The sequence below is a fragment of the Molossus molossus genome, unplaced genomic scaffold (genome assembly GCF_014108415.1).
Source record: "Molossus molossus isolate mMolMol1 unplaced genomic scaffold, mMolMol1.p scaffold_m16_p_16, whole genome shotgun sequence".
NCBI lineage: Eukaryota > Metazoa > Chordata > Mammalia > Chiroptera > Molossidae > Molossus > Molossus molossus.
Window position 1 is genome coordinate 14,824,036 of NW_023425351.1, and position 22,858 is coordinate 14,846,893.

General features: G+C 38.5%; 1 protein-coding gene across 1 annotated transcript; it reads right to left on the bottom strand.

Moving 5' to 3' along the window:
* Positions 1-562: 562 nt before the first annotated feature.
* BPNT2 (3'(2'), 5'-bisphosphate nucleotidase 2) lies at positions 563-22,858 on the bottom strand. Its single transcript, XM_036263873.1, has 5 exons — positions 22,205-22,858; positions 14,473-14,635; positions 12,566-12,661; positions 2,891-3,052; positions 563-1,133 (listed from the first exon to the last, which is right to left on the bottom strand). The coding sequence occupies exons 1-5, from the start codon at positions 22,589-22,591 to the stop codon at positions 862-864; spliced, it is 1,080 nt and encodes a 359-aa protein (XP_036119766.1). The 5' UTR covers positions 22,592-22,858; the 3' UTR covers positions 563-861.

Genomic DNA, 22,858 nt, shown 5'->3' on the forward strand with positions numbered 1-22,858 from the left:
TTGTACCTAATGAGAAAATGTCCCAAGATGCTAGTGCTAACCCTGAAATCTTAACCCAAACCTTACAAGTTGAAGACAAAAATGTTGGTCAAGAGGGAAAGAATGAAATCATGCACTGTCTACAGGGCAAATGAAAATAAACAGCAAGACATCAGAAAATATGAATCCATGGATACAAACCATTTTTCTTGTAGAAACAAAACTCACACACAAAGACTACAGCAACCACCATGTACCTGTATTCTCTACTGGCTGGTGAACCCATTATTAAAATTTCAAAGAAAAAAAAACAATTTAAGCTTTTTCTATTTAATCCATAAGAAATATTCAGGAACAGATAAATAGAAAATTTGTTGCATATTAATGAACGTGTGGCTTCTTGTGCTTTCCATCTGAATTAGGGGTAAAAACCCTAAATTACTTTGTTTTTAATGAGATGTTAAGTATAAAGTAATATTAAACATCTATACAAAATCAATCCTTTCTTCAGCCCAATTCTACATGAAACTACTAACAGTGAAGATTCATGATGTTGTGTGAAAATGGTGACTCATTACATTGCACTCAGCTATAGATTTTAATTCACACATACACTCTCTCACACACACACATATGCACGCCTTGTGTATGACAGCTGTTCAAAAATAGTCTCAAAAATAAAGACAATACTTGAGACACGAAGCAACCCATCTTCCCTGATCTTGCATCCTATTACAAGGAAGGTAAGTCTCTGATGCTTCATAAATACTTTAAAAAGTTCAGGATGGCCTTAACCGTGCAGTCTCCACCGATCACTTGAAGCCTCCAGCATTTCATGCTGACCATAGCTCTGGAAGAGCTGTGATCTGTAATTAACTTCGCTTATTTATGTCCTGTCTTCTCCAGATCTGGGAGTTTTCTGACCAGAGCTTGGTGGTTCAATCTGATGCTAGCCAGGAGCCCTCCCTCAATGCCATCAGAACCGGTGTAACTGATTTCTTCACCACTCAGGGTAGTCATATGACCCCCGAGGGCTTTTAAGATGGCATTGCCAGCACATATATCCCACTTTTTGATGTATGTCACATGAATATATAGATCAGCTTTTTCTTGACTCTTATCAGGCACATCCAAGAGTGCTAAAACTTTATAACCTAAAAGATAAACACAGAATTTAGGTTACTGTTGGAAAGACTTAAAGTAGCTTACTTTTTTAGCACACTTAAAAATAACAGCACAGGGTGTACAGGAGCTCTCTGTAACTGCCAAGTCTAAAATTATTTTTCAAATGGTTTGTTCAACAAAGTAACAGCACAGACATTAAACTCAAATGAACAAAAAATATACCGCAAAGCAACTTAATAAGTTATTCAAGCCCTGGCCGGTTTGGCTCAGCGGTAGAGCATCAGCCCGCGGACCAATGAATTGTGGGTTTGATTCTGGCCACGGGCATGTACCTCAGTTGCGGTTCGTCCCCGGTCCTGGTTGGGGTCGTGTGGGAGGCAACCAGTCAATGTGTCCCTCTCACGTAGATGTTTCTCTCTCTCTCTCCCTTTCTCTCCCTCTCTTCCCCTCCCATTCTGTCTGAAGATAAATAGAAAAATATCCTCCGGTGAGGATTAAAAAATAAGTTATTCAAGTATAACCAAATATATGCCTATAAATTTTTTAATTTACATCTACTTTGTAGTTTTCTATGAAATAATATATTAAGTACATATAATTTCCTATGGAATATTATACTGAAACTAAACACCCACAGGTTTCACTTGGAACATCTAGAAAGGCCGGATTTGAAAGAAGAGCATACAGAATAACACTACTATCTTATATCCTCTCTGCAATAAGATAAAGATTAAAAATAAAATAATAAAATAAGACAACCACAGAAGAAACTGGGTCTAGAACCTGGTTTATCTCATCCCTACTGAGTATTTTGACCATTACCTTCCTTAACCAATCTAACAGAGAGCCTATAAGAAAATAATAAAGTCATATTATGAAAAGCAGATATATGTAATCAGCAAACTAAAACCATTCAGTTTAAAAGTTAAAGCACTATTTTCCCTACTGAAAAGGTCTTCAAACATCATTGTTTCTGACCATTATTTACTATTTATTTTAATTAAAAGACTTTTATAATATTAAACAGTATTCAAAACAAAGGGTGGACAAATGGCCCATGAGCCAAATCCAGGCAATGGCCTATTTTTATACAGACCTCAAAATAGAAATTATTTTTATATTTTGAAAGGGTAGTTTAAAAAAATGAAACAAAACAAAGACTGGCACGTAACATAGACCATATGTGGCTCACTGGCCTAACATATATACGCTCTAGCCTTTCAGGAAAAGCCAGCTGACCCCTAAACTATAATACGAGCAATACAATAGTAAGAATATGCATTAAACTAGTGGGTGGGCAGCAGACTCACTGGCTCACCCCAGACATGGCAGCTGAGCTCAGGGGTGGTAAGAGTGACCCAGAGATTAGCCACTGTAACAACACTGAGGGTGATTCCTGGCACCCGGCTGCCACGTGAAGCACCGTGATGTACCTGGATCTTCTCTTCCTGATACTCCCAGATTTAAACTAATAGGAGAATTACTTTGAAATCAGATCAGATATAAAACAACCATTGACAGTACATCACTGACAGGAAGATGCCTTTGTAGTATTCGAGGAACAGAAATCACTATTGTGAAACTGTTTGTTTCCGCTGGGAGACTGGTTCCTTCAAGAGGCATGGACGACTGAAATCGCACCCTAGGAATAACCAAGTAGGTTATTGAAAGTGCACTGTCTACTCTCATTTTCTTCCCAAGCATGTGGCAACCAAATCTTTCTCTTGACATACACCCTGACCATTCTGGGAGCACTTTATGGGCATCAAAGGGAGCAGAAACATACCAGCACCACCAGCCGGGATAATTGTAGTTTGGTTTCCAAAAGTCTGAAGAGCAACCTGTTTGACCATTCCTGAATGGGAGCGAGACACAACGATCCTTGGGGTTTTCTCGTTGTAGGAAGAGCGGGCTTTCACATTTGACCCACCATCTACCATTGCCCAAGCTGAAAAACAAATATAATATCCATTAATAGCACTGGAGTTTTAAAAATTACAACTCAAAGAGTTTGGAAAAATAAATATTCTCTTCTACAGTTACCTGTATTTTTTTCCCAAAACATAAGCATTATTTTTTTCTGAGGACAGAGTAATACGTTTATTTTTTACATTAAAATAGGCATATATTATGACAAAGCTAAAAAAAAGGCGATATAATCCTGCTCAGCCAGAGATAATAACTACTAAACATTTGGCTTAAGAACTCCTAGGCTCCAGAGCTCCCTGTGGGTGGCGGCTGAGTCTTCACTGGGATCACAATGCAACTCAACTTCTTGCACCTAATCTAGCTCCCTTCCCTCCCTCACACAGATGTAAGCTCAAGAGCACCCCTAGTAAACATTCTGCAGGCCAACATCTATCTCAAAGTCTGATTCCTGGAGGACCCAATCTGTGATAAACTATGACATAAGCACAACTACTTTCCCCGGATTATTTAAATTTTAAAATTATTAAAAAGATGAGTTAGGTTCACATTTCTGCTTTGTCAAACAATATAAAAAGATAAAGTTCTAGATTTCAAAAGAGAACAGAAGTTTTTAAAAAGGGAGACTCTAGAGATGGCTTGAAATATTTTTCTTCTTTAGAAGTTTTCTTCACTGTTTAACAGACTATACCCAAAAAACAAATTTTCTCAGAATTACACTGATTAGACTGTTATTCTAGCAGTCACTCGCTATGGGATAAAATATAGTTGACCATGGCTAGCAATCAAAGTAGCTGCATTACTACATATTCCTAGCTGCAGAAAAATAAAAAGAAAAAAAACGAAGAGTCTATGTTTTTTAGTTCCCCAAGAATGATGACAGTTTTCTAGACTCTTCTCACACTTCATTCGAAAAACACCACATAGCAACAAGGAGAATAAACACAAACACCTTTAATCAATGCCTGTAAGTAGAAGAGAGAGGAGAGCTATCAATTCAGATTGACAAGAAGGGGAGTAAATAACGACGATCCCAACGTGGGGAAAACGGCAGGAGCTTCACAGAAGTGCCAAGAGGTCAGAGGATCTCAGTGGTGTAAGAACGTCAGCCACGATTCCGTCCCAGAAGGAAAAGGTCCCTTCTAAAACGAGAACTTCTGAAAACAGGCCTGAAAATTGGCAACAGAGCAGTGAGAAGAGGCTTGGAGAAGACCTGAAATCAAAAGCGAGGTCTTAATAACACACTGAATGATGTACAACATATTTTAGGATGTCTTCCCAAAAGAGACAATTTGAAAGATAGCAAATAAAACTAAAGAGAATAAAAACAGGTTGAAACAAGAAGAGATCAAACAAGAAAGAGGAAATGTGAAAACAGAAGGTGCCAGATAATAAAGATAATGTCTTCCTCGTGCTAACAGAAAAGACACTGAGAATCACCAGCCTCAGTAGCTGGCCCAAATATAAAAAAATATAAAACCACAATGTCCATTAAAAAATACAAGAAAACACAGAGAATAAAGATTAAAACATTTCAGGCTACTTGAAAATTTCTACAAAGCAGAAAAAAACTATAATACAACATTCCAACACCATTAAAAATAAATAAGCGACAAAAATAAAAAATGCTATGAAACAAACTCAAGAAAAGATGAACAAACAATAGAAAAACATGAAATGGGAACTCATAACACAGGAAAGAAAAAGATAACAAAATCACTGCAGACTCAGCACCAAACCACAGAACACACAGGACAACAGACTAGTCCAGAAGCACAGCGGAGACAAGCAAAACGTTTAAACAAATAAAAGAAACCAGAGAGAGAGAGAGAGAGACAAAAGTCAGTGAAAGAAAAGTCAAACATACATTAGGAGTCCCTTAAAAAAAAATAATGAAATAGAACTAATCTTTAAAATTATGATTCAAGAAAATGCCCCTGAAATAAAAGAAGGCCTAAATGTCCACACTGAGAGATGCACTGTGTAGATATCTGCCCCGAAGGCAAACTCTGAATCTGAGATATATCATAGCTCTATTACTAGATTTTTAAAATAAAGCTCTTTGGTGCTCTAGGTAAAAAGGCCAAGCCCCTTACAAAAGAAAATAAATTATCAGCCTTTTTGCCAACAAGAATCAACATGTGCCCACACAAATATCACAGCAGTTCAACAGTTTCTACGCTACCCAAGATAAAAGGGTATAAGATGGGTGCAATGAATAAATAATTGTTAATTTAAGAGGAAACCAAAGATAGGTAAAAGGTGTAAGAATAAAGACGTATAAATGTTATCTCCGAGTTGACTGGTGAGAGTCAAAAGATACATTTAAATCTGAAGACGTAAATAATAGTGTAGAAAGTCAAACATCAAAAAAAAAAAAAAAGATATGACTGATTAAAATGGAATGGTGGTCAAGTAGGAGGCTAAAATAAGCTAACTTCATTATTGCTCACAGAAGAGAACAGATAATACCTAAAGAAAAGAACCATATAATGGTACATATTAAAGTGTTAGTAAAAGTGAGCAACAACAAAAACAAAGTTAACTTAAGAAGTAATAACTCTAGCTTCAGTCACACTGAATATATAAAAATCCCTCACACGTATATATATAAAAAAGGAGAAGGCGCGCTCTTCCCCCAGCCCCAAATTAACACTTGTTCTCACTGGAGGTAGTTGTTACCCTAACTCCTTATTGAAAACTGGTACAGGAAAAGAGTTAAATGTTTACCTTATAAGAACAACATTCCAAGATAAACAAATAACTTCAGTTGATAGAGAAATTTCCCTTATTAAAAAATTCCAGCCCATATATTTAGAAAATCCCATTTTATATTTTTAATAGATCACAAAACTATTATGTGAAAAGTTTAACAGCATCTTGATTTCAAATGGTGCCAAAATCACTTCAGATTACCTGCTGGTAGCAAGAGAATCAAAATTTTATATCAGAGATCTGGTTAAAATCACCTTAACCATCTACCAGCATCACCATGATGACATGATATTACATGTCATGTAATGTTATGCAGTAGAAGTACATGAAGAATATCTACAATGCATTCTTTTCTCTTTAAAGAAGTTTATTGATTTTTTAGAGAGGAAGGGAGAAAAATAGATGTGAGAGTGTAAACCGATCAGTTGCCTCCTATACACCCCCTAATGGGGACTGAGCCTGCAACCCGGACATGTGCCCTGACCCAGAATCAAACCAGCAACCTCTTGGTGCACAGCACAACACCCAACCAACTGGGCCACACCAGTCAGGGCAGCAATGTATTCTTGACAAAAATGCTTAACCTTAATTCAATTAAGGCTCTAGAACTAATCTGCACTTTATAAGAAAAAGAAGATGTAAAAATAAGTTAAATGACACCGTGAGATAAAAGAATCCAAAGGGCAGGACATTCTATAAAAACTGACCTGGTCTTCTCAGGGAGTCAATATGATGGGGGAAAGGGGGCTGGGAGTTGTTCTAGATTAAGAGAATATAACACGGCAACCTAACAAAAAAACACGCTTGTCACTTTAACGGATCTTGGTTTGAAGCAACTAGATGTAAAATTCACTTTAGAACAATTGAGAGAACTGTGAATATTGGATCAATTAAAGAATAATTTTTATTTTAATTATTTTTCTTTATTGATTTAGAGAGAGAGGAAGGGAGAGGGAGAAAGACATAGGAACATCAATAAATGAGAACATTGACTGGCCGCCTGCTGCATGCCCCCACTGGGAATCGGACCCACAACTTGGGCATGTGTCCTGGCTGGAAATCGAACTGGCGACCTCTTGGTACATAGGTCGATGCTCAACCACTGAACCACACTGGCTGGGCTAAAGAATAATTTTTAATTTTATTATTATATAAATAGTTCTGTTCTTTGTAGAAACATATCCTCTTTTAGAGATGCATACTAAAGTACATTCGGGTAAAATGTCATGGCCCTTGTAATTCTCTGTAAAGTAAAAATGTCAAAAAAAAAAGCAATATATAAAAATATTATCAACTGTGAAATCTAGATGAAGGAATACAGCAGTCCCCTTATCTGCCAGGGATACATTCCAAGACCCATACTGGATGCTTGAACCACAGTAGTACAGAGCCCCTTTCTTGTATTAAATGTCTAATACATAAAAAAGTTAAAGTTTAATTTATAAATGAGCAACAGTAAAAGATTTACAACAATAACTAACAATAAAAAAGACCAATCATAACAAAGATGATAATAAAAGTTCTATGAAAGTAGTCTCTCTGATGACCAAGAGGACTCGGGCGGGCAGCGTACGTGGCACGGAGGGAAGAGTGGACAAGAGAATGAGTCACAGCCCGGGTGGGCTGAAGCTAGACGACGCGAGATTTTATCACACTACTCAGAAGGGAGAGCAATTTAAAACTTATGAACTGTTTATATCTGGAATTTTCCATTAATAATTTTGGGCTGTGGTTCATCTCAGGAAACTAAACCACAGAAAAGGAAACAGCAATAAGGGAAGACTACTGTATATAAAAATGAATTAAAATTTTAAGTTTAAAAGTATTCATAATAAAACTTTAAAAAAACAACTAAGAGAAGAAAAAATAAAAATCCTCTCAATTTTTTTTAGAAATGATTCAAAAATATTTTACTAAGAAGTAAATTTACAATGCTATATCCCTAGGGGTCAGTGTTGTGTAAGAGAATAAAGACAGCATTATCCCAATAGATACTACCAGAATAATTTTAGATAAAAATTACTAATTTTGTATTTTAAAAAACATACTGTATTGTTAAATAAATTCAACACAGTTATAACATTTCTATGGGCAAAATTATTTCAATCACCAATCACCTTAAAAAATACAGTAGGTATTTAAATACTAATGATTGATGAGGAGGAGGTAGTAGTGATAATGTAAAGTAACAGCTAACAGAATGTTTATTTACTCTGTAAGATTTGCTCAAAAAATGTCTGGCAGGAAATAAAAAGTGGTTGGTACTTTGCTACACAGACTTCAGACATTATAGCTTATTTTTAATAGCTACAAATTTTCACTGAATACATTTATACATTACTTCATTAAAACACTACTCAAGTACTCAAGTATTTCTTGCTTCTAAGAATTTCAAACTCAATGAATTAATTCTGGTTAAATCTGATAAGAATTTTGATCAGCATTGCTCTGACTGCTGCCAATAATATCTACCTCCCATTCATTATAGTCGTGTTGCTGAATTCTGGTAAACATACAATATTTGACAGTTGGTATTCTGCCAACATCAATATACAGTCTGGATCTGAAAATAACAGTCCAAGAATAGGGCACACTAAATAAACCTCTGATTCATGAATAGAAGTCAACCTACACCTAATTAGACTGCTGATTATTTTGAATATTTGCTGACTAACAAGCAACTTATGTTCCTAAAGCTGCATCTCAGAAGAACAGGGCATTTTATTAGTCAATTACAAAGACATTTTTGGAATATGAGTTATTCTTATAAGTTAGAGACTTCTGGCTTTTTTATTCTACGGAAGGTAGGAAGGTAAGCCTATGAGGAGAAATACATATTCTTATAAAATAAAGATTATTTTAAAATGGGCATTTTACTATCCAATTTTCCCCCTATAATGAACAGATGTGGAAACTAGGGCCCAAAAAATGTGAATCTATTTGCCTATGTGACATCAATTTCCTCTGCATTTCCTTTATTATAGTTCTAACTCTCTTTGAAGTAGCAGGCTGTTTGTAGCTAAGGGTGCCATGTGACATCTGGCCAATGATATGAAGCAGAGTGCTCAAGTTAATTAACAAAGAATAGCTGGCATAGATCTTTTGTCTGTCTTTCCTCTTTCTTCCTGTCTAGAATAGACCCACAGAAATTGGAAGCACCCATCTTTGAGCATGCAAATTAAAAATCTTCTTCTAAGCCAAAAGGAAAAACAGAAAAGTCAGCTTAACAGTATCATAAAGCCACTAAACAATCCCTACTCTTTGGCCATCTTATTAGGTGAGAAAAATAAAGTTCTTCCTTGTTTAACCACTATAATCAGATTTACTTTATATGCAGCTAAATGAAATCCTGACACAGAAGAGGAAATGAGGAACACTGTCAAAAGAATAAGAGGGTTTCAAAGACTTAAGTCCTGTTCTTAACTTATATATGCCTGCTCTCTTTATTTAAAAAGTCACTATAATTCCTGTTTTATGTTCTTTCCAGAATTATTTTAAGGCTGAAGTAAATTTATGTCAATACATTTCATAAACTATGAAATTACAAAACAAATGTGAGATATTTAAAAAGAATAGCTCTTATTGGCCTGTGGTCCAGAGAGACCCGGGTTCGGTTCCCACTAAGGGCACGTACCTCGGTTGCAGTTTGTCCCCAGCCCTGGTTGGGTCATGCAGGTGGCAACCACTCGATGTGTCCCTTTCACATCAATGATTCTCTCTCTCTGTCTCTCCCTCCCCCTCTATCTGAACAAAATATGGAAAAATGTCCTCAGGTGAGGATTAAAAATAAAAAAAGAATAGCTCTTACAGTAACATTTTTTAATGAATGGTTTTCATGGTTAAGAGCTGGTAAGCCCTTTTTCATCTATAACAAAGACAATAATATTTTTCCTTATCACATAGAGTTGTCAAAAGGTTCAAATGAGATAACATTAAGTATATTGCAAACTTCCAAATACTATATAAATGTTAGTAATCATGGAATTATTATAAAAGTGATGTGCTAGACTGATTTCCATAAAATTCCTGGATTGATTGTCTAATTTAGCTGGATGAGCTTGAGGAATGCATCAATTTTCTGAGTCTCACTGTCTCATTTCTAAGCAGGATACTAACAATAATTATGTCCTTCACTCACAAGCTATATTAAGTGTGCTAGTACCGCTAAATTATACTCCAATACTGTTTTTCCTGAGTAACAGAATCCCTGAATTTAGCTTCGATGGCCACTTGAAAATAATAACTACATTTCTTAGTCTCCCTTGAGGCTAGATTCCAGCTATGTTTTGATCAATGGGGTGTGAGCTGATGTGTGAAACATACAGGTCAAACCCTCAGTGGGAAATGTCCTCTAAGACCTCCTTTTCACCCTCTCCACGGGTGAAATGTGGGTGAAGCAGTGAGCCATCCTTAGTCATGCAGAGGAGGGCGACACATTTTAGTACAGCAGAGCAGCAAGAGAGAATGGCCTATGTGCTGGTACCAGGGAGCTGTCATGACAGCCCTGATCTGCTTATACAGGCTGTTAGAGAACAGAGAAATAAACCTTTTTTTTCAACCTCTTGTATTTTGGTGTGCATTATTACAGCAACCTAAATTAGCAGCCTAATCTGTATCCTAACTAATTCAGTAAGTATTAAAGAAAATGTGAAAGCAATCCATAAACCATAAAGCAATTACATAATTAATCTATGTCACAGTAATAACATAAAACTGTTGTAACTCATCAAACTGTCAACTTTAAAAACTATTTGGATTATAAAATAGATATAATGTCAGATACCCCAAAGTAGACTTGGCTTTGAAATGCAGAGCCAACAGTCATATGTTTAGTCTATCTCAGAGCAGACAGAATTGGGGATACAAGGTTATTCTGCAAAGTAAATAAATGTATAGTAATCAAACCTTAACCTTGTCTCTGTTTCTCTCCACTTCACAGTCTTTTTATGCCATTCCACTGAGACATAAGAGATGCTGGAGTAAACAACAGAATTGTAGGGATGCCTGGTGTACTGGTTTCCTAGAGCTGCTGTAACAAATTACAAATTTGGTGCTTATGGCAGGAGAAATTTGTTTTCTCACAATCTGGAGGACAGAGGTCCCAAATCAAGATGGTGGCAGGGTTTGTTCCTTCTGAATGGTCTAAGGGAGAATATGGTTGCCGCCTCTCTTCCAGCTTCTGGTGGCTGCCAGCACTCTTGGTGTTCCTTAATACGCATCACTCTAGTTGCAGCCTCCACCTTCACATCGCTTATCCCATGTGTGCGTGTATTCTGTTCCTTATAAGAATACTCTCATTGGTTTAAGGCTCACCTTAATCCAGGATGATCTCCTCTTGATATTTACCTTAATTATATCCACACAAAGACCTTATTTCCAAATAAGGTTGCATTCTGAAGTCAATGTTGTTATGGGTTGAATTTTGTTCCCCCAAAAGATATGCTGAAGTCCTAACCTTCAGCACTTCAGAAACTGGCTTTATTTGGAAATAGGGTCCTCACAAATATGATTAGTTAAGATGAGGTCATGCTGGAGTAGGGAAGGCTTTTAATCCAACATAATTCATGTCTTTATAAGGAGATAAGAGACACAGAATCACAGAGACACAGGAGAATGCCATGAGATGATGGAGGCAGAGACTGGAGTGATGTATTTACAAACCAGGGGACACTATGAATTGATTTTTGGCAAAATACCAGAAGCTAAGAGAAAAACATGGAAGGATTCTCCCCTACTGGTTTCAGAGAGCATAGTTCTGCCAACATCTTGATTTTTGGACTTCAAGCATTCAAAACTGTGAAAGACAAATGTGTTTAAAGATACAGAATTTGTGTGTTTGTGTGTGTGTGTTTTATGGTAGTCCTAGGAAACTAACAATACTGGGGTAAATGTGATTTTGAGGGGGACAGTACTCAACCTACTACAAAGAAGATGTCACCAGCAAGAACCTTAACATCTTGGGTAATAATAGAGCCAAAATGGCATGATCCTTGCCTTAAGTTTTTGATGGGAGTTACCAATGAAAAGTATGACAATTCCCTTCAGACTGTGAGCAAAATTGCTTACACCAATAATTAACTGTTTCCCTCAACTTCTCTGCTATGACAACTCATGGTAACATTGTGGACTGAAGACCATGACTAGCCTCTCTGCACAGGCAAACTGCAGTATAACTGCTGCAGTGACACCAAAATGTCATTCTGGAATCGACTAGCCCTGGTAAGGCTTTGGGGCAAGGTCACTCCTAAACTGAATGGGAAGCTCTCTGGCATGGTCTTCTACACTCACTCCCAACACGATCATCAAGGATCTGACCAGCCATGCGCAGGAAGCTAACAAATATGGCTTTATCAAGAAGGTAGGTAAGCAAGGGTCCAGGGCTACAAAGGGATTAGCCTATTAAGATTTTCACAGTGACACCATCTATTTTTGATGCTGAGGGTTGGCACTGCCTACCCACCATAATATGCCCCTAACCACTACTACATCAAGCTCATTTCCTGATATGATAACAGCTTTTGCTAAGGCCACTTCAGGATGAACCTCAGCTGCTGGGGAGTCCATACCAGCTGTATTCTTCAATCCACTAAGAATCTCTCATCTTCAATAACAGTGTCTGTCCTCTAAAGACAGTCTAGACAACCCTGCTTTATCATGTATTGAGTACCAGCAATAAAATCTTCACTGTATCCAGTGAAGGTGAGGTAGGGTAGGGGATTGACTAATAATTACTGAGGTACAATTGAGATTCTGACAGGACAGTAAGGACCACAGACAAATGATTTAATAACATTAACTCTTGCTCTAACATATTTCTTACCTGTATACTCAGAAAATGGCTTGTGTATTACTCCTACAACAGGTTTACCATTTACAGCCACACAAACCATAGTAGTGACATACTTTCGAAGATCCTCTATGAGAAATAAACAAACACAATTGTCAAAGTAACATACATAAATGTAGGATACAATGTCATACTTTATTTCATTAAAAATGTCTGTACATTTTATAAAATGTCTTTCATAGTCAACAATCCCCTCAAGCAAACAGTCTAGTAGTTAGAGCCAGTTTAAAGAACTAGTTGAGTTTTGGTTTTATAAGCAAATTACCTGGGTTATTCTCCCATTGGTTATTCTACCATTTTATTAACTGCAAATTCAGTTTCTTCATGTATAAAATACAGATACTAATTAAGTACCCATCTTCAAATATTAAAATAAGTTTTAATTTTAGTAATAATTTAAAAATCAAGTTAAGTATGTAGAATAGTCTCTATGTAAAGGATTAGCTCACTAAATATCATCACTATTATATAATCATGCCTACCTCAGTTTAGGAAAACCTTTTTATAAACAAACCCCTCAATATTCTATATTTCTATTATCTACCCCTACAAAATAGTTTTATCATTTCAGGTACTATTAGATATACAACCTAGTATCTTCTCCCTGTTCTCCAAATAGTTACCTATTGAGTGTCTATTAAGGGTCAAGTTCAGTGTTTAAGCGGTAGAATACCAAGATGACAAAGCGGAAGCCTCCACATCCAGAGGACTTCCCATCTAGAAGGAAGACAAATGTATAAGCAACCAACTCTAGCATATATACCAAGAGAACAGAGAAAAGGCAAGAATTAAATATCTCTAGGTAAGAAACAAGGCAGGGGGAGGATCCATAGAAATGAAATCTGAACTAACACTAGGTAAAAAGAATGAAAACGGGGTGAGGTGGTAATGCTCTGTTTTGCTAATCACTTGCTCTCTGGGTTTACTATTTTTAATTCCAACGGTGGATATACAAGCCATAAAATCAAAATTCCCACTAACACAGGTATTGTATTCCGACTATATAAATAAATACCTCAATAACATATATCTTAATATATAGATAAACACCTCAATAAATAAATGTCCAGCCCTGGTTGGTTTTGCTCAGTGGTTTGAGCATGGGCCTAAGGACCGAAGGTCTCAGGTTCGCTTCCTGGACACCAGCAAGTACCTGAGTTACAGGTTTGATCCCTGGCCCTGGATGGGGTTGTGTAAAAGGCAACCAATTGATGTGTCTCTCTCATATTGATGTTTCTCACTCCTTCCCTTCCCCTCTAGCTAAAAATCAATGTAGCCCGGCCGGCGTGGCTCAGTGGTTGAGCGTTGTCTCATGCACCAAGAGGTCGCCGGTTTGATTCCTGGTCAGGGCACATACCCAGGTTGTGGGCCCAATCCCCAGTGGGTGGTATGGAGGAGGCAGCCAATAAATGTCCTCTCTCATCGATGTTTCTATCTCTCTCTCCCTCTCCCTTCCTCTCTCTCTTTCTAAAATCAGTAAAAAGAAAAAAAAAATCAAATCAATGGAAAAATATCCTCGGGTGAGGATTAACACACACAGACAAATAATTCAGTGTCCAATAGGAATTATTTTGTTGTAACTGCTAAAACTTCCCTTCACTGAAGAATCAGTGACAATGATGAGCCACTATCACGAAAGAGCATGGCATAAACAAATTGGTTTGGGGCAGGGTGGTGGGGGCAGGGAGGGTACTAAAACTATCCAATCTGGTGCAAATGGTTCATATGACACTACATTAATCCAGCTCTCTGTCTTAAAATCTAATGGAAAAGTTGTCTGAGATTGGTAAAATGTCTACCACCATGTATACACTACCTGCCCTCGTTATGGTTCTGATATATAATCTAAAGTTTGTGATCAATTTTCATTTTAAAATTACCCGTATATTCCTGTGTAGCATCAAGTGGGTCGATCCAGACAGTAACACTTTCTGCTGGTACCTCTTTAGGGGTAGCTATTTCCTTCAGGATGTCCTCAGGAATTTGACGATCCCATAAGATAACCTCCTGATCGGTTGCATCCACATGTTCCTCCGTATTTATCTGCATCAAAAATAGGCAATAGCTAAAAATTTTTTAGAGTAAGAAAAGAATCACTACCTGAGAAAGCACAAAAGAGAAAAACATTTCAGACAATATCACATAAACTGAAAGAAGGTAAATCAATATTTTTGTTTATTTCAAGGCATTTCATTGAAAAATGAAACTATATTGTCAAAGAAATTGCAGAAATATTTTGTCTTCCAGCACTTTCCAATCTAATATTCAAGCTTAGTTCGTTGTTTAAGCAAGACAAAGAATCCAAATATAAAGAAATATAAAGTAAGCTTCAAAGAAACAAGCAGGGTACTGTGCTTTCTGTCAAGTTCCCTTTCCAAAGTAGATCAATGTGTGTATACTGAAAGTGATGCCATACCTAGACCCCATAGTACAGTGTCACAGTGACTATAACACTGACAGTACATGAGCAAAAAGTCACGAAAACGCACAGCTATTAGCAATCTCCAGAAAGTACTCTGAAATATCCCAGACTGTCATCAAAGAAATTAAAAATAGTAATATTCCTGAAACACCAAGCCACCTAAATCATAAAATATTTTAGTACAGTGTATAGTAAACATCTAATTCATCTGTTCATTTTTTCCTGTATTGATTTAGCAAATGTTTACTGATTACTTACTATATACCAAGCATGTACGATGGTGATCAATGTGAGACAAAATTCTCTGTCTTTGCAGAGCTCAAGATTCTAGTGAAGGAGATAAACAATATACAAAATAAATAAACCATGTGGTATGCTAAAGAAAATAAAGTAGGGAAGAACAGGAAGTATGTATAGAAGAGTAGAAGGAGGATTGTTCTTTAACATAAGGGTGGCTAGTATTATTCATAATGGCCCCAAATTGAAAACTACCAAATGCCCATCAACTGATGAATAAATAAAATGTGGTACACATCTATACAATAGAATATTATTCAGCCATAAAGAGAAATGAAGTACTGATTCATACTACAGCATGGATAAACCTCAAAACATTATACTAAGTAAAAAAAGCAGACACAGAGACTACATACTGAATGATTCCATTTATGTGAAATGCCTAGAACAGGCAGGTCTATGGAAACAGTAGATTAGTGGTTGCCTAGGGCAGGGGGTAGAACAGGGATTAGCAGTAAATGGGCACAGGGACATTACTAGGGTGATGAAGTTTTTCTAATACTGACTAATGACAATTCATCAAGTTCACCCAAAACAAATGAACTGGACATTTGAAATGGGGCAAATTATATGATATGTAAAATATGCTGCAATAAAGTTGCTGTTATAGTTAGTTTGTTTTTAAAAGACAGGGCAGCTGAGAAAGGCAACATTGAAAAGGTGGTATTAGAGTGAATATCTAAAGGAAGTGAGGCTACCAAATATCTAAAAGATGCACACTCTAGCCCAAGGAATAAAAAACCAACGGCACTGAAGTGAGAGTGTGCCTGATGTATTCAGAGTACAGCAAGGAGGCAGGCATGGCTCCCGCAAGTGAGCCCAGAAAGGAGTTAGAGATGAGGTCTGAGTTCAGACAGTAATGGAAGTCATCATGCAAAAACCAAAAAAATAATACTATGCATTGTATACAAAAAAAATTGTGGTTTAAACTGCCACCTATCCCTCGTTTGGATTCCTAAAACAGCCTTTGATTGCTCTTGCCTCCTACAGTGTATTCCTGAATTCATTCATTCATTCAACAACTATTTAATGACTACATATTCTAAAATGTTCTGGATACTGAGACAAAAATCACTGCTTTTATGGAGCTTCCCTTCTTAACCCAGCAACCTGCCATCTTCCTGAATGAGACTGATTATATTACTCCCCACTTAAAACTTTCTAATTTCTTATTACAGAGATAAAATGCAGACTGCTTCTATCATCTATAAGGATGATGTGGTCCCAGCAACCTTTCTCTACTTGCACTCTTATTCACTACATTCCAGACTTGTCTTCTGGTTCCTCAGCCTCAGGGCCCTTGCACTTGCACTCTTTTGCTCATAATCTCTTTTACCAAATCTCTGCCTGATGGCCTGCTTATCACTGAGCTCTTAGCTCACAAGACAGTGCCTCAGATTGGCCTTCCCAAACCACCCATGGCCAAAGCAGGATCCCCCTGTCACTCTTCCCACATGTTCTTATTTTTATTTCTTCAAAGCTCTTACCAATATGAAGTCAACTTATTTGTTTACACATTAACTATCTATTTTGACCCACTAGAACACAAGAACTGTGAGTTCAAAGACAGTTTCCTTCATTACTGTAGCCTCATCCCCAATGCCTAAACCAGTGCCTTAATAATAGGTGCCAAATAAATAGTTCTTGATTAACAACATTATTGTTCACTAATGTGGTTTCATCTCTTCTCCATAACCTTTTCCACTCAATCTATTCCCCCTCCTTCATCACTGCTGCCTATCTGTCCCAGTCCTCAACAGAAAACCAAAGAATTACAGAGCAGGATTCCAAAACACAATTAATGTTCTTTACATGACAATTCAGTTACTTTGGGGTTAAAGAGGCTTTTGGTTAATACCTTAAGAAAGTATCATTTACTGCATTTCCCCATAAAACATTAAATCTCAATAAATGTTTAGATATAATGCCTCACACTGTGCCTATCACACAGTAGGAATTCAATAACTATTTTCTAAATGGATAAACATTGCTTTGCCTGTCTTAGTCTTCTACCTTTTTCTATAGACTATTATCTCTCAAATATATCCCTATAAATATACAGGCTCCAGTGTCTCACAATTAAAAACAAACATACCATACACACACACACACATATACACACACATACACACACACACGTATATATATACATATATACATATATGGAGAGAGAGAGAGAGAACCTTCTGTTAGTCCCACATAACACCACAGCCAAGTTCCTTAAAAGCACGGTTTCTTGAAAGATTTGTCTTTACTCCGTTTCCTTCTCCTTACCTCACATCTTCTTCAATTTTGCTTCCTTCCCCATCAAGCCACCAAGGAAGCTCTCACAAAGTTCCCCACTGATCCACATACAGAACCATTATCAAGAGTATGTGTTCTATCATCAGAATTCCAGTTCCTCCATTTATTAGGTATGTGACTTAACTAGGCTAGTCAGCTAATCTTTCTAAACTGCAGTAACCAATTGCTAAAAATGAGTGACAAATATATCTCCCTACAGGGTTCTTTGGATGACTCAATGACATAGAAAAGTAAAACAAACAGTACAGTGCTTAACACAGAGTAAGCATTTAATAAAAGTTGGCTGCTATTATTATTAAGTAATTATTTTCAATCTTTGTTATCCTTGGGCATAGGTCCTCATCTTCCCCTTTCACACAATATTCTTTCACTAAGCAATTCTGTTCACAATTGGTCTCAATTAATATCACAACATTTATGACTCAGAAATTTGTATTTCTAATTCAGAAATCTCAAGAGCTTCAAATCCATATGTATTCAACTACCTCCTTAACATGTCCCTTGAACATACAAGGCACCTCTAACTTGAGTCTAAAATGACACTCTCAATCTGTGCTCTAGTACTTGTCACCCCTCACTCCCTTTCACCATCAGCAAAACCAGAAATAGAGGAGTTATTTTTGAGACATCCCTAGGAATTCTCTCATATGCTCCCACATCTACCTTCTCTACAATCATAAGTCCAATGCCGTATATCCTTTGGAAAATTATTTAGCCTCGCCAAACTTCAATTTATCTGCAAAATGGAGGCAATAGTTCTCACCTCCTGTTTTTGTCAAGAGTAAACTAATAGTGGCAATAAGAAACTTAATTCTCCTAACTGGTCTCACCCACCTCCAAGTGCCCAAAACCAAAACAAAGTATGACACATTACAGGCTTCAAGAAACATCAGGTAAATCTTTAGTACTCTGGGATTAAACTAAAGATCAGGCCCACACATCTTTGAATTTGGCATATGATATAGCTCCTGCCTATCTTTCCTAATTTCTTCCATGTGCTTCTGATTCAGACTCATCATACCACTTGAATTTACTACAGTACCACCTCTATTGGGCCTGCCCCAATGAATCTGTTTTTTGTTGTTGTTTTTTTCTGTCTTTCAATGCTTATTGCTGCACTGATTATCACATTACTAGCTATCCCAATTTTAAAGAAGAGGACACTGGAACTCAAATAAGTTTAATGACTGGCCAGAATCACCTAGGCTGGAGACTGGACAAATGTCAAAGCAATGCACTATACTAGAACTTCACAAACTTTTCCAGTGAGTACTTCCGTTGAAAGAATTTAACTCCTACTCGAGAGGTCAAGGAAGGCAAGTAACACAAGCTGCTCCTACCAGCCTGGAATACCATGTTTTATCCTCCATAAATCATTGTCAAAACTCTGAACAAGTCAAGCTGAGGACAGGAGCCCCTCAAATAAAGAATTCCCTTTACGTACTTTAAACCATAAATATAAATCTAAGTTTGTTCTGTTTGATGCAAATCCACTCCAACAAACTATCTTCAGCTTTCATTTTCATCTTCTCCACAAGGATATAAGACACAGTGTCATACACAGTGTCACATGCTGCAGTTAAATCAAGCACTGCCAATGTGTTTAGGAAGAGAACTGCTGCCCTGACGACACTCCCAAGATCCCTAAGATGAGAAAGGTTGAAAACAAAAGGAAATCCAGGGATCCTAGGCCAAACTTGAGTTTTCTTAGGACAACACTCACTTCTCCAGAGCAAGGCTTCTCAACCTGGGCACAAGATAAAAAATTAAGCCAGATAATTTCTTGTTATGTGTAGGTCTTCCCTATGCATTGTGTGTTGTTTACCCTTTACCTACTAGATGCCAACAGTATTCTACCCCCATTATGAGATCCAAAAATATCCAGACACTGCCAAATAACTCCTGGGGACAAAACTGCCCACAGTTTAGTGCTCTAGAGCAGCAGTTTTCAACCCATGTGCTGCAGCAGGCACACCGGTGTGCCACAAGAATTTTTAAAACACGAATACCTGACTACTTAGTCAGGGGCACTGACTTTTTTCCCTTAGATTGTCAAATAAAAAAATGACAACAGCCAACACAACGACAGTTGTCCAGTGTGAATGAATCAAAAGTATATCATTTTTTTTGTCAGATGGGAAAAAAATATAGTATGGTGTGCCACATAATTTTAGTAATTAGTTTATGTGTGCCATGAGATGAAAAAGGTTGAAAATCAATGCTCTAGTGACAGCAGCTATATCGTTTTTCTGAGGGGTAAACATTAAATAGGAAAGTTCAAGCACCTTACTCTAGGAAAGTCGTGGGACTTGGCACCACTATAAAAGAAAAGAGTGTCTGTGGCTTCTTGACCCTAATTTTCCCTAAGGAAATAAACTGAGTAGGATTTGACTTACCTTCTTTACCAAAAAAACTGCAGGTGAGACTTCAAAAACAACCAGGGAAGGGAGTGAAGATAGAAAAAAATTTATGGTTGAGTCTCTACTTAGATGGCTACAACATTTGGCCTCTAGTCTAACAACACAGTGACAAAAGGAGCTAGCTCAACATGATACCATCCTATTTCGCCATTGTAATAATGAACATAACCTCATCTATTCCATCAATAACCATCCAATATGAACGCTAAAGATGTACATGCAAACATTCAAACAATCCCAAGAAAATAAAAATTGTTTTATATAAAGGAAGAGACTTCAACATCTACAATTCCATAAGCTGAGCCTTAGTGTTTAATAAAAGGCAGATCACTACCTTTGGCAGCTATTCCCTTAGTATTTGCTAATAAGTGAGAAAGCGAACTCAGAATCCTGTGGAAGTTTCCCAAGACAAAAGCTTTGGCAGAGGTGGAGTGGGGTGGAGTTTGCACAAACAGATTTATGCATATTTGAGAATATTTTTATTTTTACCTTAAAAATTTCAACTCTGCCTACTATATTTCACTCTTATTGCTTTTAAGCTTCTACAATTTTATGTTTCCCTAGGAAACCATATTATAAGGTCTGTTTTAAATAGCCTCCTAAAGATCTAGACAAAATGAAGAGTTTGACAGTTGATATAAACTATGTAGTGACATTTCATGAGCTTCAGATTTCCCATCTCTAAAGTGGAAATAAAATCTACTTCTGAAGTTGCTGTGAGAAGCAAATTAAGTCCTGCATAGCCAGGATCTGGGCACCTAGAATACACTCAATAAATTGTTACTATTGTTACTTCTCTGAAACTCCTTTCTTCCACCAACTATAGGGAAGAACAATGTGTTTTGGAGACAAAAGAAATGCAAACACATGTAAGTATAAACTGTGATAAAGCAGGTTAGGGCAAAAGAAAAAGTGAAAATTGCTCTGGCCAGTTTGGTTCAGCGGTTAGAGCGTCAGCCTATGGACCAAAGAGCTGTGGGTTTGATTCCAGTCAAAGGCATGGACCTCGGTTGCAGTTTGGTCCTGGCCCGGGACCGGGTCGTGCGGGAGGCAACCAATTGATGTGTCTCTCTCACATCGATGTCTCTCTCTCTCCCCACTTCCCAGTTATCTGAAGATAAATTTTAAAAATATCCTCAGGTGAGGATTAAAAAAAGAAAGAAAGAAAGAAAGAAAGAAAGAAAGAAAGAAAGAAAGAAAGAAAGAAAGAAAGATGCTGTGCGTTGTGTTTGAGAATTACTGTGTGAATTACATCTGGTATTCAGCAATTCATGATATATGAAAGCCAATGTTGCTTACCACTGCAAGAAAAAAAGACAGAAAGAGGAAGAAAGAAAACCATAGGAATAAGACTAGGTGGGTCACACATGATATGTAATCCTACAATGACAACTCTTCCAAAGAAATCTCGGGTTAGATTTCACTGTTTATCTAATTAATTAAATTCCACTGCAAACAATTTTTCTTCCCAGTAGCCAAAAGGTCTGAATTACCCTAAGAGAATAATTCCTTACCAAACATCTTCCCAAAGAAAAAGCAAATGTTCTTCAATTCTTTTCTGTAGTAAATACGGAACAGACGGTTGAAATGAGGTTGCTGGGAAATATACTTCCAAACACTTCTTTGAAGGGCCCCCAAAATATGTGCCATTAAAAGGGTCCTGATAACACAAGTAATTCATAAGCATCCATCCCACAAAGGTCAGGCAGCAACACTTCCACAGTTGCTTGCCTTCAGTTGGCTCCTGGTAGGCCGGCCAATAACAGTCATAATCTTTCCAGTAATTAGATCAAGGAAGGCCAGCAGACCTTGGGGGGTTCTAGTGCAATCCCATTCATTTTACAGAACAGCTTGAGGCCGGGAGTCACATTAACCTCAGCCTTTTGATTGAAAACCCACTCACAACCCAAAGCTCCTGATACCTGGTACAAAGCCCAACACACAGTCTGGAAGGGGCAGAAAGGCATGGGCCCTTGTCAGACTGTCTGCAATCTCACCCAGCTCTTCCACAAACTGTGACCTTGAGCACCTTAAGTTCGGTGTCTCATCTCCATCCACCTCTAAAATGGGAGCCAGCCCCACAGCCTGGGACACGTTCCAGGGCTCCCACGCTCCCTGGCCGGGCGCTCGGCTGCAGCTCCCACCGTGCCTGGCGCTCGCCGCACCCACCTGCACGTTAGGGAAGGCGGTCTTGAGCAGGTAGAACATCTTGCGGTTGGACAGCACGTCCCCGCTGGTCATCTTGTCGTCGGCTCCCTCGCGCGTCTTCCCCTTGGACTTCTCGTGGAGGACATTGCTTTCGCGGACGCGCCTCACTTCGTCGCCTCCGCGGACGGCGGCCAGCACCGACACGGCCAGCATCTCGCGCAGGTCCACGGTGCCGCCGTCGGCCGCGACCACGGGGCCCGCCGGACCGCCGCCGGGCTCGCTGCCCAGGCCGAAGAGGCTGAAGCGGCCGGCCAGGAAGCCGGAGTAGAGGTGGTAGAGCACGCCGAGCCCCAGCAGGCAGAACACGGCCACCCCCAGCGGGGACAGGCGGATGCCCATGGGGGCCATGGCGCCAGAGGCCGGGCGCTCCGGGCGGCGGCCTTCACAGGCCTCCCCGCGCACGCCGCCGCCGCTCTCCCGAGCCAGGCACCGCGCCTACTACACCGGCGTCCGCTCCCCGGCGCCCGCGCGCCCCATCGCTCCTTCCAGGAAAGGCCGCGCCGCGCCGCGAAGCGCACCTTCACCGTCCCGCGTGCCAACTCCCCGGAAGGCGCAGCCCCGGCTCCACAGCCCGCCAGCGGTCTCACATCCACGTTACCCAACTGGCTGGAGGTG